Consider the following 18,876-nt stretch of genomic DNA (forward strand, 5'->3'; position numbering starts at 1 on the left):
CTTGGTTGAACTTCATGAGGTTGGCACTGGCCACCTTACAAGCATGTCAAGGTCCCTCTGGATGGCATCCCTTCCCTCCAGCATATCAACCAAACCACACAGCTCAGTGTCATCACAAACTTGCTGAGGGTGCATCAATCCCACTGTCCATGTCACCGACGAAGATGCTGAACAAGATTGGTCCCAACACCAACCCCTGAGGAACACCACTCGTTACCTGTCTCCACTTGGACATTGAGCCGCTGACCACAACTCTTTGAGTGTGACCATCCAGCCAATTCTTTATCCACTGAGTGGCCCATCTGTCAAATCTGTGCCCCTCCAGTTCTGAGACAAGGATGTTTTCATGGTAAATAAAGTTGTAGTAACAGGTGATGGCTACAACTACTAGTATTAATGACAAAATTCTTGATAGGAACGAAGAACAAAGGTGTTGTGTTGGCAGCCTTGTGCTCAGCTCACTGCTTGTGACTGCAGAGCATAAGACGCTATGGGAGAGCATCTCTCTGAAATTATATCGTAGCTTATCACATTGAGAGCTGTGAAGTGACAACAGCCTGGGGCAGCTCCACAAAGTCTGACTTCGTGACTCAGGAGTAGGGCTGCCTCTTGCAAGAACTGTTCCTTCCAGATCCAAGCACTGAATCTTGTCTGTCCGTGGTCCCAAGTTTCCGTCCTCCCTGTTTATGTCATCCAAGAGTTATAGAAATGTGTTGCAGCAGCAATTTCAGGCTATTTCCACAAGTGCCCTCTTCAATCCAGTAGTGGTGGAGGTTAAGCAGTGATGCCATTACACTGAAAGAAGATATACTCCCCCTCCATGTCATTCAGTGGTATCTGAGAAACATTTATGCTGTGTACACCACAAGTCATGTCAAGAAGCCAATTTAAAACTACAGGTGAATTGGTGACTTGAATGTCTCGCAGAAAAATGGGGTGCGAATTCACCATGGCTGATGAGTAACAACATCATCTGCTACAGACTGCAGGAAGAGGTTGTTTCAATCACCTCACTTTCTTTATTTGGAAAATGTTTTGGGATCCGTATGCTTGAAAGGCGTTACATGTGAACAAGATCATCTGATATCTTCTGAATGTTATTTCACATGCATTTTATTCACTTCCTCTAGACCTATATACTTCACTCCTCTTTGGAGCACTGCTGTTTCCTGGGTCCCATGCACACCCATGCAGTTGCCTTTTCCATCTTCCCTTCCAAAGCACAAACATTTTCAGTCTATAATGCTCAAACAACTTGGAAGATTGCACCTACTGATTCACTCTTGTAAAAATCAGACAAGGTCTTCATTTCCTGGTTTTAGTGCTAAGCTTAAAGAGCACACTTACCAAAGCAAAATGTTTCTGCTGGTGGCTACAGGACCTTGACTACGGTCTATGGACAACCTGAGCCCAACATGAACAAAAATAAAAGCAAAGATAATGAGAAAGAAACAGAAAGCAATAAAGACTCACCTGCCATGGTGACAGACCTTCCTACTGTACCTCCAGAAGCTGTATTTCTGACATACTCTTCATATAAAACACATTTTGAAAACCAATTGGCAAGAAGAAGGCTGGGAGCACAAAAACACTGCTGGTAGATTTGGCAGGCTTCAGAGTCACTGAATGTTAATAAATGTTATTTTTCAGCAGTGACCTAATAAAGAGGCAGCTTTTCAGATGAAGACTTTCATCTAGAAGCAATAAGGTTTCAACATGGAAGATGTTAACAGATAATTAACATTTTAGAAGCCCAGGAACCATTTTTTGGACAGCTCAGCTTTACCCAGATTTCAATCCTGGATCTAATAAACCAGGATTTTTTACGTCTACCTACACACAGGTGCTTTGCACAGCAAAGGGAAGCAGACGAAATCTGAAGTGTTGGGAGCAGCAGCTGTACACACACAGGGGAACATGTTTTTGACAGCACTCTAAAAGCATCACGTAAGCAGAGCAGTACTTCTGCTCTGTGAATTTTCTTACCATCTTTGATTTCATCAGGGTCATAAGCCCCCTGCACCGTGCTCTCCCGTAGCCAAATTGGCCTTTCTCTGGCTGGTCTTCCTTCACCTGCAGACCGGTTGAGATCCTCCTGGTCCTCCATGTTGATGACAACATTCTGGGTATACAAGTCCTCATATGATGGTCCTTTTGTAGTCCATGCTTCCCGATGGTGCCCACCTGCAAGGCCAGCTGCTGTCCCTGAACCAGTACCAGCTGCACGCTCCTTGCTACATAAAGAGATAAAAACAGAGCACTCAGAACAAGGCCCTCTTTGGGCAGCATTGCAACACTTAATACTATGATCAGTTATCTACCATAATCTGCACCAAGAATTTGCATTCTCATTTCTAATATGTGGTGCCCAGAATTTCTACACCAGCTCACTGGTTTGGGGAACTTGGGGATCTCAAATGGGAAACCCTGCATAAAGCCATGGCAACTTCCACAACAGACACTGAAAAGAAGAGACAGCACTAAAGCTGCTGATGCGCTCATTTAAAAACGAATATAAAATCCCAGAATACTCTGAAATAAAAGCCAGAGCAGCAAAACACTGTCGAACAGTAATGTGGTATTCGGAAAAGCCTCTTTTTGGCCTTCACACAGAAACAACATACTGCATAAAAAAAGCACTAAAGTTTAAACAAGTTAGAGCCCAGAGAGCCAGCATGCTTACATCTGAGAACCATTATTAACCACAGGACTCGTGAAGGAGTTAACTCACCATGAAAAACACAGATCAAACCTTTCTTGAATTGTGAGTGACAATGCACATGGTAAGTCACATCTCCCGCATTACACAGGAGATCTGTACTATCCACAGACACTGCATTGGGAGGACCAGGGAGTCCAGGCAGAGAAGAAAGATGAGAGGGCACCTACAAACCAGAGGACCAGAGGGCTGGGCAAAGGGCTTTTTGTGGTGATGGTGTGTGGGAGGAGGCAAGACAGAGCTATCTTCATTGTGGAAAAGCTGGAGAAAGAAAGGTGATGACTGATGCGAAGGGTATGCAGTCAAAGCCTAGGCCTCCTCTGTTTTCTGAGAGGAGCTGCAGCCAGCACATTTTCCTCTAGAGTCCCTTCTAGCTCAGGAGACTGGTGGAGGAAAGAAACATTCCTGCTTGGATCTGATGGAAAGAGGATGTCAGATGGAGTATTTTCTGCACAGTGGTGGTAAGGAGCTGCTTGTATTGCAAGTGCTGCTATGTATGCATTGATAAGGGAAAGTAGCTGAATGGAAACTCACTCCTCTCTGCAGACTGCACCCACCCTCAACCATATCATTTCAGTCATCTGATTGTCAGTGGTGCCTGTGGCTTTTCACAGCTAACAGCCCTGCCTGGACTCCTCCTCTTGTCCAAAGCAAATCTACCAAGGATACTCAGTGTCCCTGCTCTGCTGCCAGCTGAGCAGACAGTTATCATCAGTGAGCATGGTTCAGTCCCTGCTACCTACCCAACAAACTTTCCTCCAACTGAGAAGCTTAAAATAAGGTTGCAGTTGGAGAAGACTTGAGTAATATGCAATTTGTTCAATTCAGCAAGGACTTCACCACTGCTTGCTGGGCTAATTCTGCTGAATTGTTAGGGGAAAATATGCAGATAGGTGGTGATATCTCTTCCCCAGAAAACAATACTGGTGTGTTCAGCCACAGTTTGGATTGAGGGCTACTCACAGCCTCCCAGTAGTGAGTTTGCTGGAGTCTATTAGCAAAATACTCCATGGCACCCATGTTAGCATGTGTCTACACACTAGTCCGTTCTCTCCTGCAGCCATCCCTGCTAGGAAAGCTTCACAGCAGCCTTAGATTTTGAGGCAGAAGTCTCATACACATGTATTGCTTATATAACCTAAGGAGCCACACAGAGACCTCTTCTCAGTGCATTATTTCAAGTGTTGGTACCTTTCAGCTCTCCAAGACAGGCGTGTGTTCTGTGAAAAGCACCACTCTGCTTCCCACACAATAGATATCTCTAACTAGCGTCTCCCTGACAATTTTATGTAATCCACTTTCCTCATAAGATACACAATGCAACTCTCTCCCAAGCTCTCCCTCCCCACGACTGCAGCATGACAGCTAAATACTCAGTAGTGCCAGGAGCTGCCTGATAATACTTTTGCACAGAGGTCCCTGTGAGCATACCTGAAATGGACTTTTTTTCCTATGCATTATCATTTAGCAGTAAAACATGAAGTCAGGAACATTTCAGAAATGAAAATAATAACTCTTAAGAGACACCTACATTACTAATTCCTTGAAGCCATCTACTTCAATGTCCCACACCTAGGCGGAACCATCTAGACATGTTCTGTCTACTTTCAGATCCCAGAGAGCTTTGCAAATGTGCCTCACTTCAGTGTTGCATCTTCAGAGACACTGTGGGTTGGAGTGTGCAACGCCTCAAGACTACATGACCATGGGAATATTCCTTACTGCAAGAACAGATCTGACTGTTCATCAACCCTGTTCCAAAGTATAGAATTAAACACTGTGGATTGGGCACCAGAAAAAGGCCAGCTGCCTTGCAGGCAGCACAGAGCAGATGAAGGGAGTGCACTCTTAAATCTCTCTCTCTCTCTCTCTCAGATCCAAGATCTGCTTTTTCCCACCTAGTTCTAGACTTTACATGGCCATCCTGCAATCAGGAACTGTGGCAGCTCAGTGGCCCAGATGCAGCTACATTTGCTCTGTTACCCTCTGGATGTTTTACCCTGATGGAAATCCCTTCATCAGTGTTGAGCTGCCTTTAAAGGCAACATCAATAATCCTTGGCATAGCTGAGGTATGGCCCACAAAAACCACACTGTGCAGTGGGGAAACAACTTGAAATTTTCATCTCAGTCCTGCCCAGACTGTTAAGAAAAGGTCTTGCATAACAGGGATAACTCCTTTTGTGCCTTTTCACTTTTTCACTTTGCTGCTCTTAAGAGCTTCAGCTTCACGACAGAGAACCCATGGCCCTTATAGCATGACCACAGCAAATCAATTCTGTGAAGATTTTTGTTACATAAAATCATGCTATTTTGACATAAGAAAATGGAGAGGTTATTAAAATCCATCTATTTTAGAAAACCACAGCAAAGGGCTTAGGTTAAGCAGGTTTATTTCAAAGGCTGTGGGGCTAAGTCATGCTCTGTCAAGATTAAGAAAATTAATGGCCTCTTATAAAGATTTAAATGACGATCTGCCCAGTTTCCCACAGCAGGTGAATGACAGTTATGCAATGTCAGCGTGGTCGCTTAGGGCTGTAACTCTTCTGAAAGCACATGAAGGTGCCCGTCTCAGTGCAAAGAGCAGAGGCAGGCACTTCGTGACCTTTTCCGTTTGTTTCAGCATCACCAGATGTGAGTTTTGTGAATGACTTCAGACACTCAAGACTCCATAAAAATGGAGAGAATAAATAACCCCCCCCAAATAAAAATGTCACAGCAGTGTTTTCATGCAATTAGCTGCTTTGAATTAATAAGCGTTGATAAATAATTAAATCGTATGTTCTGAAGCAAGTTGTGTTCAAGTAAGCATTTAAAAAGCTGCCTATTTATTTTGTCATGCTTTGCACAGAGTAATTAATCATTTACAATGTTTTTTAAGTATTTAAGAGTCAAGTTAGTGGGTGCTGCTATTTAATCATGGGACTGCACCAGGCTTCTGCTGCACGAATTTCCTGTGCATGGAAGGGAAAGACTGAGAAATGACTCTCTTTTTGGTTATCCCGGTTCTACTACTCAAAATACAGAAAAGGGTTTTTAAAGCAAAGCCTAGTGATTCAGCTTGGGCATAACAGCCTCCAAGACTCCCTGTATCACCAAAGACATGTTGAGTGACCTTGGAAAAATCTCTTCCTCTCTATATTGCTTCTGTTTTCTATTAGTATGATGAGGAAAATTAGCTACCTTCTTGGCTAGAGGAAGACTATGGACAGACAAAGAGTTTATTTCTATATTAATTAGAAACTGACTAGCATGAATATCTGAAGAACATTATCTCTCAAGGTTAGCCTGAGAAAAAAAGAAGAGCATACCATTTGCTCTCCCATTAAGTACTGCCAAGCACCTCAAGGCACCTCAAGGAATGCTTCCCTTGTGGTACTTCCCTTCCCCCCCACGTGTTAAATTAATTTCTGTCTTAAACACAGAGAAGTGCATCACATTTCACCACAGCTGACAAAATTGACAGCTCCCCACATCTTGCTGCATTATTTAAACATCATCTGTTTTTGTACAGCTAGGAATGTTCTGAAAGAAAGTGTCATTTCCCATGGGTAGGAACATTTTAAAAGAGTTTTTGACTATAACATGGCCTCCTCCCAAAAATAAGAGGCATATAACAAGAAGGAGAAAGAAATAAAAACCACCCTTTTTACAAGTAATGTCTTTGAACTAGAATGTCGTTATATATGTATTCGAAACATGAAGTATAGAATGCAGATAACTTAGTTTCAAAAGCTGGGTAGAAGCAAAAGGAATAGATGAAAGGTAAGGGTTTGAGAGAAAGAAGCGAGTGCAGATGGCACTTTCAGAGCTTTGCCAAATGGTTGCAATTTCCTTTTCTTAAGTACTGGGCAAGGGCTTGGTGCACATATCAGCTGCAGCACAGCAAACAGCAGGTCATTTGAGTACTGCACCCCCCAAAAAACTACCTGACCAGAGGAACAGTCCTTTGCCCTGTCTTGTAAAAAATGGTTATGGCCCTTTGTCTCCTTATAAACTATGCATTCCTCGGGGAATCTGGGAGTTGCTTGCATAGTCGGCACTGAACAAGTAAGTCCTCAATGCAGCCAGAGGCTGTGCAAGGTTTGGGAAAGCCTCACAGGGCAGACGAATGCACTACAAGGAAGCAGCACAGTGAGAGAAGACCAGGTGTGTTCCTACCTCTGCTTCAGGGCAGGAATCTCTGTGGGTTCTGGCTCCAGGATTTCATAGGCTAAATTAACGTCTTCTGTCTCACGAAGCAGTGCATAAATGGGCTCAATCTGCTCATTGAATCTTGCCACCAGCGTCCTTGCATCCTTTTTAGGCATTGCCGACTCATCTTCTTCCACTTCAGTCTCACAGAAAGTACATCGGAAAGTTCCTAAAACGAAAGAAGTTGCTAAGCATTGAAAGGAAAGCAGCAGGTCTGGCTCTATACAGCCTTTTGAACAGCAGTGTTTTGCTGTTTCCTTTAACTTGATGCTAAATAGCTTTTCCCCCCGACAATCTTTCCCCACACACAGTGTACCTGGTTATTCCTTAAGCAGGTAACAAAGCAAGCATTTTGATGCTATCCAGTGATACCCAGCTGGGTACAGTTTCTCGCTCTGAAAAGCCCAGATGTGCTGCAGTACCTTTACTGAGACATCTCCTAATCTCAATCCCTCTTTCTTGATGCACATTTTAAATGCCAGCTACGACTGGGCTGTGATAAAAAGCTATACAATATACTCCTAGGAGTTCAAATATTGTCTGTTTCAGGTGCTTGCACTGGTATCTCCCAGACCCCAAGAACAGGCTAATTTCCCAATGAAATAGGGTACAGTTTTACACTGCGCCAAACAGCCTGCAGTAACTGCTAGTATAACCATTTTCACTCTGCAACTAATGCAAAAAGATGGCTTCTCCTTCTGCTTGAGGGATAAAACATGAAAAACAGTCATTAATGCAGAGCAGCAAACGCAAAAACTTATCCCACCTAACCCCCATATTAACTTATTGAAATTAAGAATGGCAAGATAAGCATTGTGTGAATGGCAGTTAAGATGGGTTTACAGACCTCATCAGGATCTACAAAAACAGGTCAAACATAAAGGCAACTGAAATGGTTCTATGGCAGTGCAGTTACAAGACCCCCTGCTGAACTCCTGCACAGCAGGCTTTTCAGTTTCATCACTCCATCTGTGAGGAGGACCCTTAAGGCAGCATAAAGCACAGTAGGACCTTACCATATGGTCCACTATGAGGGGAGCAGCACAGGGTAATGACTTATCCTTGGAGTGAGAAGGTAACGCTGCCTCCTCAGAACACTTACATCCAGAGCAATGCTCACAGGCTTCATTTCTTGTGTGATTTTTTATTCATCCATTCTGTGACACCTATACACATTTAGCATCATCTTTCAATACCTCAATGAAGACATTTATACCAACAGGGAGCTTGAGGGTAGGCCATATCAGGGAAATTATAAGCTTATGTCTAAAAATCAGAATAAGTTTCAGTATTGAAGCCTGCTATATCACTGATGCCATGTAGAAACACAGTCAAAAGACTGGGGTTTGCCCAGGGCACACAGGGGATGATGTAATGAGAGAGGCTGGCAAGCCAGGGCTTCTCATGTCATGTTTTTTGCTGCTTACACAGATTTGCTAGTCTTGTCACTTAATTTTTCAGTGTACCTCCTCCTCTGCCTGTAATACAGCGATAAAACCAGACCTAACTTCTTCACTGATGGCCGTGAGGGCTAGACAATGCTTCTTGGAAAACACATAGAAGTACTGTTTATGACAAGAGGTAGATCTGTTGCCTCTCACCACAGTCTGTAAAGATGCAGTTTTCTATCTTGGCACCATCTGAAGTAGCTTTTGCTCAGTGTTACTCATCTATTAATGCAAGTGTGTTGTATATGTGGCCTGTAATATGTACACATTTCCTGCAGCAACTCTCTTTAGGAAGTTTGTTTTATCTACGTGTAAAAGCTAAAGCACCCAACAGCAGCAGTATGCAAAGTAAACGGTAAGGGGATAAAGTGCTCTTCTCTCCCATCCAAGCATGGAACACTCTGCTTATATTGTCAGGCTGTAAAAATTGCCCCTACTGATTCAAAAGCTGTCAGACTGGCAAAAACTGAAGCTGAAGCTTGGTCTCCTTATCCTACATCTGAGGTTATCAGCATGACACACCAGCAAACAAGTTGAATCAATTAAAAATAATTAACACATCCGAGTTCCCATAATGGACTAAGTGAACAAACACAGGTTAATGAGGAAAATTTCCCTCTTTTTACACCCCCCCAAAAGTCCTGTTACATGTTCCCGAGGCAGCTCAGACTTTTCACGCTTCCATCTGTGAACCCCATGAGTATTTGCAGAAGACTGAGATCATAGGGAGAACAGTTCCAATTCCGAGTACCACAAAATCAGAAAGTAAATACAGCTCTAATGAAAGAGAACTCCTAAAGCTATCATAGATAGCTGCAACTTCCACCAGGGTTCTTCATAAGCAGAAGAAGTTACTAGATGAATTATATAAAGAATCTGGGAATGAGTGAAATGACAAGTTTCTTCCATTAATATGCTGATTTTTTTTGAGGTGATGCAGCATTTCACAAGAGACATATACTACTAGAGAACTGGAAAGTTACTTTGCCATGGCAGATGGCATTTATACGTTGCAAGCCTCTTTTGTTAGACTCTAAGAAGTCACAAAATGTCACCAGAGCTTTTATGACACGGCACATCACATCAGCAGTGACACATGTTCCTTACAGATATGAATTGCATGTGACAAACATGAAGGGAGACCATCCAAAGGCTGAGAATGGCAACGCTCCCACTCTGATGATGTATTTCTTCCTTCAGCCCTTACACCTGATAGTTTTCCATTCAAATATGTTGCATAAACCAGGACAAGTAGATATCCTGGAGCAAAGAGACATGATGCTTTGCTGCATCTTGGAAATACTAATGGAGGGTGCATACATGCTCCTTTGCACACATGCTCAGGCACTCAACAGACCTCTTTGGCTGCACGTTAAAAACCAGCCATCTGAAAGAGATCATCTCATCTCCTCCCAGAGTCTCCAGGGCAGACACGCTGGTAATCTGGCTCCCCAGGGCATACTAAGATTAAAGAGCAGCTCAAGCTCTGAAGTATAAGGCCAGGATATTTAGAGACAATTCCTAATGACTTGATTTCACTTGAGAGAAGGAAAAGGTCAACTGCCCATACGCATTGCCTGCATGATGGCCAAGCGTGCGTGCTGCATCTGCTATAATTAACACCTTGAACTGGGTACAGCCCTCTGAATCAGAGCCCAGGTCCTGCTCACATCCTTCTCAAAGAGTTCAAAAGCCTTACCTCCAGCCCAACGAGGTGTCATCCTTCCACTCTGTTCTTTGCGATACTGCCCCAGACTCTCACTACTCTGATACTTACAAACTATTCCATTTTCAACCTTAACTTATTCCCATCCATTTCAAACCTATTTACTGTTGTGCCAAAAACTGGACCTCAGCTCAGCTAGCTTCCATCTTGCTGTTAATCCTTCGGGTATATTTACAAACTGCCATCTTCCTCATCCTACCATCTTCATTTTGCAAGGCTCAATAAGCCACACGTTTTTCTTTGCCTTTTAAAACCAGCCCCCCATTCCTCCAGCCATGCTATCAGCCTCATCAGGCACTTGTCTCCAGTTGCTCTCATCTTTCTGCTGTAAAGCTGGAAGTATACACGAGTGTCCAGATGAGTTCTCCCAAAAGCCCATCAGTATTAGTGCTTCTCTGATAGCCACTGAGACCTTTTAAGATCACAGCGTAACAGGTCATGAAAGTGCTGCCTCAATTATCACAAGATCTAGCAATGCTCCCAGATGTTCCTTCCTCCTTTTAGTTTCCAGTTGAAACTGGAAAACTCCATGGTTATGGAAGACATTTGTGTTAGATGCTAGGTGCCTAACACTGTACTTTATAGTATTTCAGCTCCTTTTTATTCCTCCAGCCTTCATCCTCATCCCATTCTTGACTGCATCACAAAGCATTAAGCTAATTTATTTTCCAAATCTCCCACAACCTTCTTTCAGAAGTAGCATTATCATCATTACATGGAGAGTGAGCTGAGGCACAGATGGCACAATTTCAGAAGTATTTGCTGATTTGAGATGCCTATAAAATGCTTTCCCCTGAAACCTCTGTTTCAGAAAAGAGCATCCAGTACTTCTACCCATCTTCTTCCAGGCTCTAGAACCAAGCACCTCAAACAAGTTAGATGTAACAGCTAATGATAGCCTTTGAAAAGATTAGGTCAAAATGACTAGTCCAACACAACACAAACTCAGCTGGCCTGGAGGATCGGATCATGTTCCTGTGGGTACTACAGCCACTTTCTTCAAGTAATTCCCTGACTCTCACACTGTATGTTTTTCCTTCTGCAGCAAGCCAGACAAAAAGTGCATTATATGCACACAGCTCCTCTCTCACTGAGCGAAGCACGTTTTGTGTGGAAAAACAAATATGTTGCAGAGAAAAAGTTACAGGATGCATAAGCACTCCCTAACCCCGAATGCTTCATCTGATGTTAAAATGACAGTACTAAGACCCTAAAGGACAGGAGTTTCCTTGGTTCCTACCAACAGGAAGCCAGATAAATGCCTCCCGCCATTGATGCCATGCTGGCAGCAGACCTCGAGCCCTCAGTTCTGCACAAGCCTCCACCACTTGACCCAACAAAGAGAAGATGACAACCTGCTAGTGCTGCCCGAGGAGCAGGATGCCTTGCCAGCTTGCTGCCTGGCAACAAAGGAAGGATGAGAAGGAAACACCTTGGGTTCTCCTCTAGGCTTTGGAAGAGATGTACTTAGCGGGAACCTGCTAGCCCCAAGCCTGAGGTTTTCTACCCAGCTCTTCCCATCTGCTCCTATCCCAGTTCTGGGCTTATCCCCACTCTGATGTCCTATTCTCCTTGCTAGCAAGTCTTGGTCTATCAAATCCTGCTTTCTCAGCCTGAGCTTCTCTCACTCTCAGACTCTGTCCACCCTTCTGCTTCTGGACTGATTTTGCCACACTCTGCCTCTCTGCCCCACACTCTTTGATCAGCTAATTCTGCTTCTTAATTTGAGCCCTGGTCATCAAACTCATTTCCTGTTTGAAGCCAGAGAGATGGAAGCTCTTTTCACAGAACAACCTGTTGTTCAGAACAATAGAACACAAGGCAAAGGAATATACATTTCTCCGGTCTCCTCTTCCATCTTCTCATCAGCCCATTCTTCAATACTGGTTTTTGCTTGAATTTTCCTAAGCAATTTAAATTTAGTCAGATGCACAGAATGGAAAAAAAAAACCCCAAACCCCTCAGCATAAGTATTTGACAAAGTTTTGAACAGCAAAAAAACTCAGAGCAATTCCTACGCCCGCCCTCCACAAACGATCCAAGCTCATATAATGGAAATACTTAGCAACCTAAGTAATAGGGAGTGCTGTCAGTACAAATTATAATTAACTTCATTTCTCATTGATTTTCAAGATTTACAGGACTGCTTACAACAGCACCTAAAGGCACTTCTCTCCTGAATCACTAAAGACACAAACAGTTGGCCGAGTGGCTACAACAGACCCGGATCATTAGTTGCCATAACATACTCCATGTTAGGATGTAAGGATACTCTCCTCCAGAAGTAGCAAAACCCAAGGGGTTAAATTAAAGCAAAGAAAGTTTTAATGACCTTAATGGCCTGAGCTAGTAACAGAGTTAAAACAGTTGATGTTAAGTGGATTAATGATAATGCAGATTAGACAGTAGGAGCTGTTGATCTTTTGTGACTCCCAGACTTAAACAGACTTCTCAGCTCTCATCAAACTGTCCTCACCATCTCAATGAGAAAGCAACCCAGTGTGTCCAAGTGGGAAATATGCCCCTGCCCCACAGAAGGATGAATCTCGTGTTGAGTTTATGAAGTAGCCTTCCCTGGCCCCATCTCTTTCCCCGTCTTAGAGACCTATAGCCCCAAGCACATTTGTATTCGCATTTGACTTCCAAACCCCTGTTGCTTTAGGCAAAAAATAGAGAAATCCACCAACAAAATCCATCTCCTGACCACCACAGCAATATTGTTATCTCTTGCAAATAATTCAGTGTCCTACAGATGCATTAGAAGAGCCAATTACAGAGCACAGTGTGTTGCATAAAACGTAATGCCACATCTCATCTTTCTGAGACAGGTTTCATGGGCCACTGGATCTCAAGCTCTTGGGGACACTCCACAGCCCAGGGCTGACTGCAGCACTTGAAATGAGACACAGAAAATGTATGGTTTTGTATTAGTCCTATTTGGACTAATATCCTGTTTGGGATAGTCCAGAGCAGACACTGTTGTCAGAGCTTCTTATGGTACAAGAACAAACACTGGAACATGTGTAGGGTATGTCAGCATTTCGGACAGATTTGCCTACCCCATTTCTGCAATTGAAATTGCAGCTTTGCCATTGAAACCCAGAATGCATCAGGCTTCATCCCAGTCCGAAAAAAGCTTGCTTTAAAATTTCTAACTATAGAAAAGATAAAGTACATTGAAACTGAGCTAACATTGAGTAACACTGGTCAGAGATGGTTACAGAGCAAAACCAGAACACGTGGGTGATATCTGAGAGCATAGAACCAAAAAGTACGTGGGACAGTGCTGCCCAGAGAAGATGGTCAGTGCAATGGCTCTAGCTTGAAGCTGAGTATGCAGCACCCCTGTGAAACAAATCGTGACTCTTGCTAGATGAAGCCTTAGCAGACATGAACATGGACAGCTAAATACAGCATCCTGCCCCCAAAACTGACAGCTCTCCTCATAACAAGCTAAGAAAGTATAGCATCTCCTTTATCGCTCTCCTCCTGTCCTGAAGAGGTACCACCGCGTACACACAATTAGGATTATGGGCAGGAAGGATAGCAACAACCAATACTAAAGGCTGCCTGACGTGTCCTGTTATCAGATCCTAGACTGAAATTTGCTAAAACATCTTTTAAATCCCATTCTGCCTCAGATGAGCGAGGAGTGTGTGGAATGCACGTTTATAAAATGTCAAGCACAGCAGTTCAGTTAAAAACGGGGCTAGGAACAAATACTGTAACTAACACTGTTATCTGAAGAGAGATTTTAATCTCTCTATGAATTTTTCCGCAATATCTTAATTCCTAAGAATTCACAAGGAGTTTGTGTAATCTACTGTTTACAAACAGGATCAAGACCCTAAAATGAAGGGGGAGGGGGGGATTTCCTTTTAACTTTATATGCCCCAAATCTAGATTCAGTTCTCCCAGGTCTGTACATATTCTAGCATAAATCCTATTGAGCCAACAGCTAGGAGATCGATACTTCTCAGTGTTGGACCATAAGGTTTTAAGATGGGTTGCTGTGAGTAAGAGAATGAGCAAGGATTGTTCACCTGCAAACAGCTTGTTTTCAGTGACCTGTCCAATATGAAATGGGACTGTATGGTGGAGACAAGAGGATAAAGTCCAGGTCCTTGGAACGCATTCAACTGTCTAGTCCACATGTCTGGCAGGTTTCGGAAGGACTCTCCTAAACTCTACTTATATACTCTTTTGAAGGCTCCAAATCAGCCTTCAAAAAAGGTGTACTCCATGAATTCAGTGCAAAACCCAGTATTTGATCATACAATTTAACACTATTTCATAATACATGCACCCCAAAATATAACCCTGACTTTTGAGGACATGATTTTGAGCCTTAATAATGCTTAAATATTTTTCTTGTTTAATATAGATGTAGAATATTGAATTGCCCATCAGGTATTAAACAGAGAGTAAACATTTCATTTGGGATTAATGTCAATCAGTTGCTTTTCAAAGCTTCTATTATTGTAAAATAGATATAGCCGACACAGCATTTAAGGGCATTTATGCAGGAGCACTATTTCTGACTCAGATGAGGTAATTGTGCCAAACCTGCAACTTACCAACATATGCAAAATGATCAAAACAATTTGTTTAAAACCAAAACCAAGATGGCAACTTACAACACAAAAAAGATACAAAGGCACGCTCTTAAACACGCAGCAGGATTAGCAAAAGATGAAAGAAATGTATTTTATAACTGCTATTAACCAGTGTCTTACTATAATCAGAAGGAAATTTCACTTAGCCAGTGCATATGTTCATGTATTATTTATTCTCCCTGAGAGCAGTGTGTAAACGTATAAAAACTGAGGGACTGGCAGTCCTGGAAACAGAAGGTCTTTCTGTTCATCTGCAGAGCAGATTTTACTCAGGCAGTTACATTATCCTGGCCACAATTTGGAAAAATAGTGGTGCTGGAATGTTATTACAGATGGTCACAAATAGTGTCCAGCACTTGTTCTGGACCCTCTCGGCACAAAATGAACCTTGCTGTTAACAATAAAAGTAGGAATTGCTGATATAAGATACCCTTGGCAGCACCTTCGAATACATAAGGACAGCATTTTTCTTCCCTGAAAATCTTAAACACTTAGTGACAGGGAAACAGAAGGTTTCAGAGGCTCATTCCAGACCCCCCTGTTTCAGGCAAGGGCAAACATGGAATACTTCCCATGCCTGAGATCCATTTGTTAAACCACACAAGTCTTCTTCTGGAAGAGATCTATTCTTCCATGTTTGCTGTCACTACTGAATCCCTTGAGTAACATAGGACAGATTCCCTGAGGAGAGATATATACAACTCCGGCATACCTACCATGATACTTGTAATCCCAAAAGGCTTCATATTCAATAGGTGGTGGCTCAGAAATGCCAACAACTGAAACCCTTTACTTTCAAATTCTCTTCAGAGTTAATGTGTAGCAAGAAAAATTCCCTACTGCATATGCTTCCTCCACAAAGATACTAGGGCCACCAACAGAGAACAACAGAGATTAATAGCCAAAAAACAAAATGTCATTTTCTCCTCATTGTAATAAACTCCAGTGAAAAAGAAGGGTACCCAAAGGAATATGCTGTGGATGTATTTCATGCAAATCTGTTCGTGTACACACAAGATATCTATTCAAGAACAAAGAACAAGAATGAAATCCTTAAACCATCGTCCCAAGGCAGTAAGTAGTTGAAAGGCAAATGGGGCAATGTCAGAAGCATGTGTTTCCATACCAGCGCTTCAAGCAGTGCTGAGCCTCGGGATGGCAGCGGCTGGCAGCGGTGAGAAGGAGAAAGCAAGGAAGCAAGCTCCAAGCCAGCACGTTTTTCCCAGCCTTATTCTCAATGGCATCACACAACACCAAGAGGACAAGCTGCTCTTCAGTCTGCTTTTCCCTTTTTGTTTTCCAAGAGGCTTTGGAGGCCCCTCACAACGAACAAAGTAGGTTTTTCAGATGCTGGGTACTTAAGAACAAAGACGGCCCATTATCAAAACAGATGTCACCCTCCTTCCTGAAGGTCTGGAATAGCTCATGGGCAACACTCGCCAGCTATTTACTAGTGGAAGAGATCAAGCTCCTAGCCTGCAGTTTTTGAAAGGTGCCCAGCACTGCAACAATGTACACTAGTATGTGTTCAGAATGAGTACTGCTTTCCAGTTGCCTTTTTGCAATTCACATTTTGCTGGGAATACAGAGGGTGACACAAGCTAGCATCTTCAACAAAACTCATTTGTATCTTCAGCTATCCAACAGCTAACAGATCCTCTTCTGAAACTTGGGCACCTACCCTTTGCCTGGAAGTCCCACCTTTTAACTGCTGCCTTACACAGTGGTTTTATAAATCTATTGAATCTTTTCATATTTCTCACATGAAGCCTTACTTGTTACCCCCCATCAAGAAAACTGGATTATCCGTGTGTTCTTTTTTGTACCTTTAGAGATTTTTCTGGATAGTTATGCCACCCTCTCTTCTCTTTTCTCCTTAATACTATGCCTTTTAAAAACTCCTTCATGCAAAAGTTCTTTACTCTCAAAGAAGATATCTTTCCCCTCTTCCTTGTGAAAACTAGGCATGCCACACGAGACACCCCAAATCAGTCCAGGTAATGCCACCTCTTCCAGATGGGAAAGGATTTACAGCCAAGCCAAATCCCACCTGCAGGAAGCCCTGTACATAACCCAGCGCTCAGTGCTGTGGCCAGTGCTGGCAGAAGGGAGGGAAGAGTAGTCCAAAGCTCCCTCCAAAGACAGTGCACTCAGTGCCTAACCACCCTTCTTCCCTCTCTGTCCATGCAAGGCCATTAGAGTAACTGGAGTGGCTCTGAAAGCTCGGGCAGTGCTTCGTGGCTGAGGCAGTGGCTGGCAGGAAGGAACCCATTTTCTCGTTAAATAGAAGAGAGAGCAAATGGAAAGAGGCTCCTTGGGACTCCAAACTGCAGGGTGGTGCCAGAATTGCCATGGAGAGAAAAAAGCTGGCAGTTTCTAAGTGAAAGAGTGACACGGATGCCAGGAGGTAACCTGGAACACGAAGGGAAGCTAACATGAGGAAAAGAAAGTGGTGGGGATGGGAATAACAGGGCACCAAGTGAAATGTGCAGGAGAAATTGCTGAGGCTGCTCAAATGCTGGCCCATGACACTGGGCAGGATCTTGTGTGAAGCCAGGACTGAGGTCTGGGTGGCTCTCCCTGACACTGCTGCCTCAGAGAAAGAAGCAATAGGGGAGATTTATTTACCTCCCAAGAGAACAACCTTATCTATCTCTTTTCTTTTGACTCACGCAATGGAAACCATATGTGCCTACATAGGTGAGAGGGACTAAAATGACAGCACAGCCTAGTAAAACAGTTGCAAGTGCCATGGGCACATGTGAAAAAACAGGATTTCTGGTAACAAGCCTTCTGCTAACAACCCCTCAAAGACCAAATTCCCAGCACTCCTACCTCTATTTCCTGCTTGGAAAGGACGTGCTGTTTTCAATTACTGCTCTTTTTAGATGAAAAATATCTCTCATCACAGATATCATGGTATAAATGAGTAACGTTCACCGATGGAGCCAGGCACCCCTACACTAACAGGGTTTGTACATAACCTCATCTTACCAGCATCCAATGACTTAAAGAGATTTAAAGAGCAAGCCATCACACATGCACCTAACTTTCTTTAAACTGTCCTCTGGCTCCAGTGACTTGCTTGCCAAAAGAAACACTTTGCAAGGGCAAAGACAATGAAATGAACTGGTGCCTGAGATTATTTCACTTACTTAAAAAGTAAGTAAGACAGGACATTCCAGGTGCTAGAGATGCGAAATACTGAGAGTCTGACCTTCTTGCAGTAGCACCCAGGAGAATTGATCAGAGACAAAGCCACTGAGACTAGTTTTAGAGTCCAGCCTGACCTATGCATAACAAGAAATAAACCAGTAATTTAGTTCCATTCTCATCATTTGCAACACCAGCAACAAAAAAGGACTTGTTAGTATCAGGAGTATTTTACCAGTGTTCCTGACCTACAGATCACTGCTGTTGCAGAAAACCCAATACTGATTTGCCATTCCACTCATGCAACTGTTAAAGAGGGATATTGATGAAGATTATGGTAATGCCAGGCAAAGCAATAAAAAGCCTTCCTGACACCTGCAAATTTTGAGAGTCCAGTGGGACCATGCCTCTTTATGTCATTCTCTCTTATTTCTGCTTTAAGTGACTTTCTTCTTACTGCTAACATCTCAGGTCAGATCACAGGAAAAATAAGAGCTGAAGAAGTTTAATTCAGCCTTGCCTTGTCTTCTATTCACTGTTACATGCAGATGGAGCCTTCAGGTTATTTTGCATAGGAAATACCTCTTTACAACCTTAAACCAGCACTACCATTGAAAAAGAAGGCGTAAAAGAAGAGCAGTTTTAAAACATGAACAAAGAGCAAATTTTATCCCACCTTTTGTATTTTACAATGTATGTTTGTGAAGAATGTGCTACTTAAGGCAGACTGCACAGACCTGACAGTCTTAGACAGAAAGTACTTAATGTACCACCTGAAACATCGTTCAAAACAAAAGCATAAGTTTTTGCATAACTGCACCCCAGCAAAATGTATCTTTGGACACCAGACTGAATGTACACTGAAAGGAGATGCCATGGCAGCCTGGACAATAGAAGCTGAGGACATGAAATAAGAAATGTAGTTTAGCAAAGGTTACTAGGCTAACAAAACAGACTGACAGGTTATCTAAGTGGACTAAGTGATCAAAATTTACTGTTGATTTCCATTACGAAACAATAA

The 18,876-nt window shown here is 42.9% G+C and overlaps 1 protein-coding gene across 5 annotated transcripts in view; it reads right to left on the reverse strand.

Moving 5' to 3' along the window:
- Positions 1 to 18,876, reverse strand: part of GTF2E1 (general transcription factor IIE subunit 1) — a 54,861-nt gene that overhangs the window by 4,114 nt on the left and 31,871 nt on the right. For all 5 annotated transcript variants that reach the window (XM_030471474.1, XM_030471471.1, XM_030471473.1 and 2 more), the window contains 2 exons: positions 6,880 to 7,081; positions 1,987 to 2,234 (listed from right to left, as the gene is read on the reverse strand). In XM_030471474.1, the coding sequence (XP_030327334.1) occupies positions 1,987 to 2,234; positions 6,880 to 7,081 (450 nt within the window). The remainder of the gene's footprint in view (positions 1 to 1,986; positions 2,235 to 6,879; positions 7,082 to 18,876) is intronic.

This window comes from Strigops habroptila, chromosome 2 (genome assembly GCF_004027225.2).
Source record: "Strigops habroptila isolate Jane chromosome 2, bStrHab1.2.pri, whole genome shotgun sequence".
Classification (NCBI taxonomy): Eukaryota; Metazoa; Chordata; class Aves; order Psittaciformes; family Psittacidae; genus Strigops; species Strigops habroptila.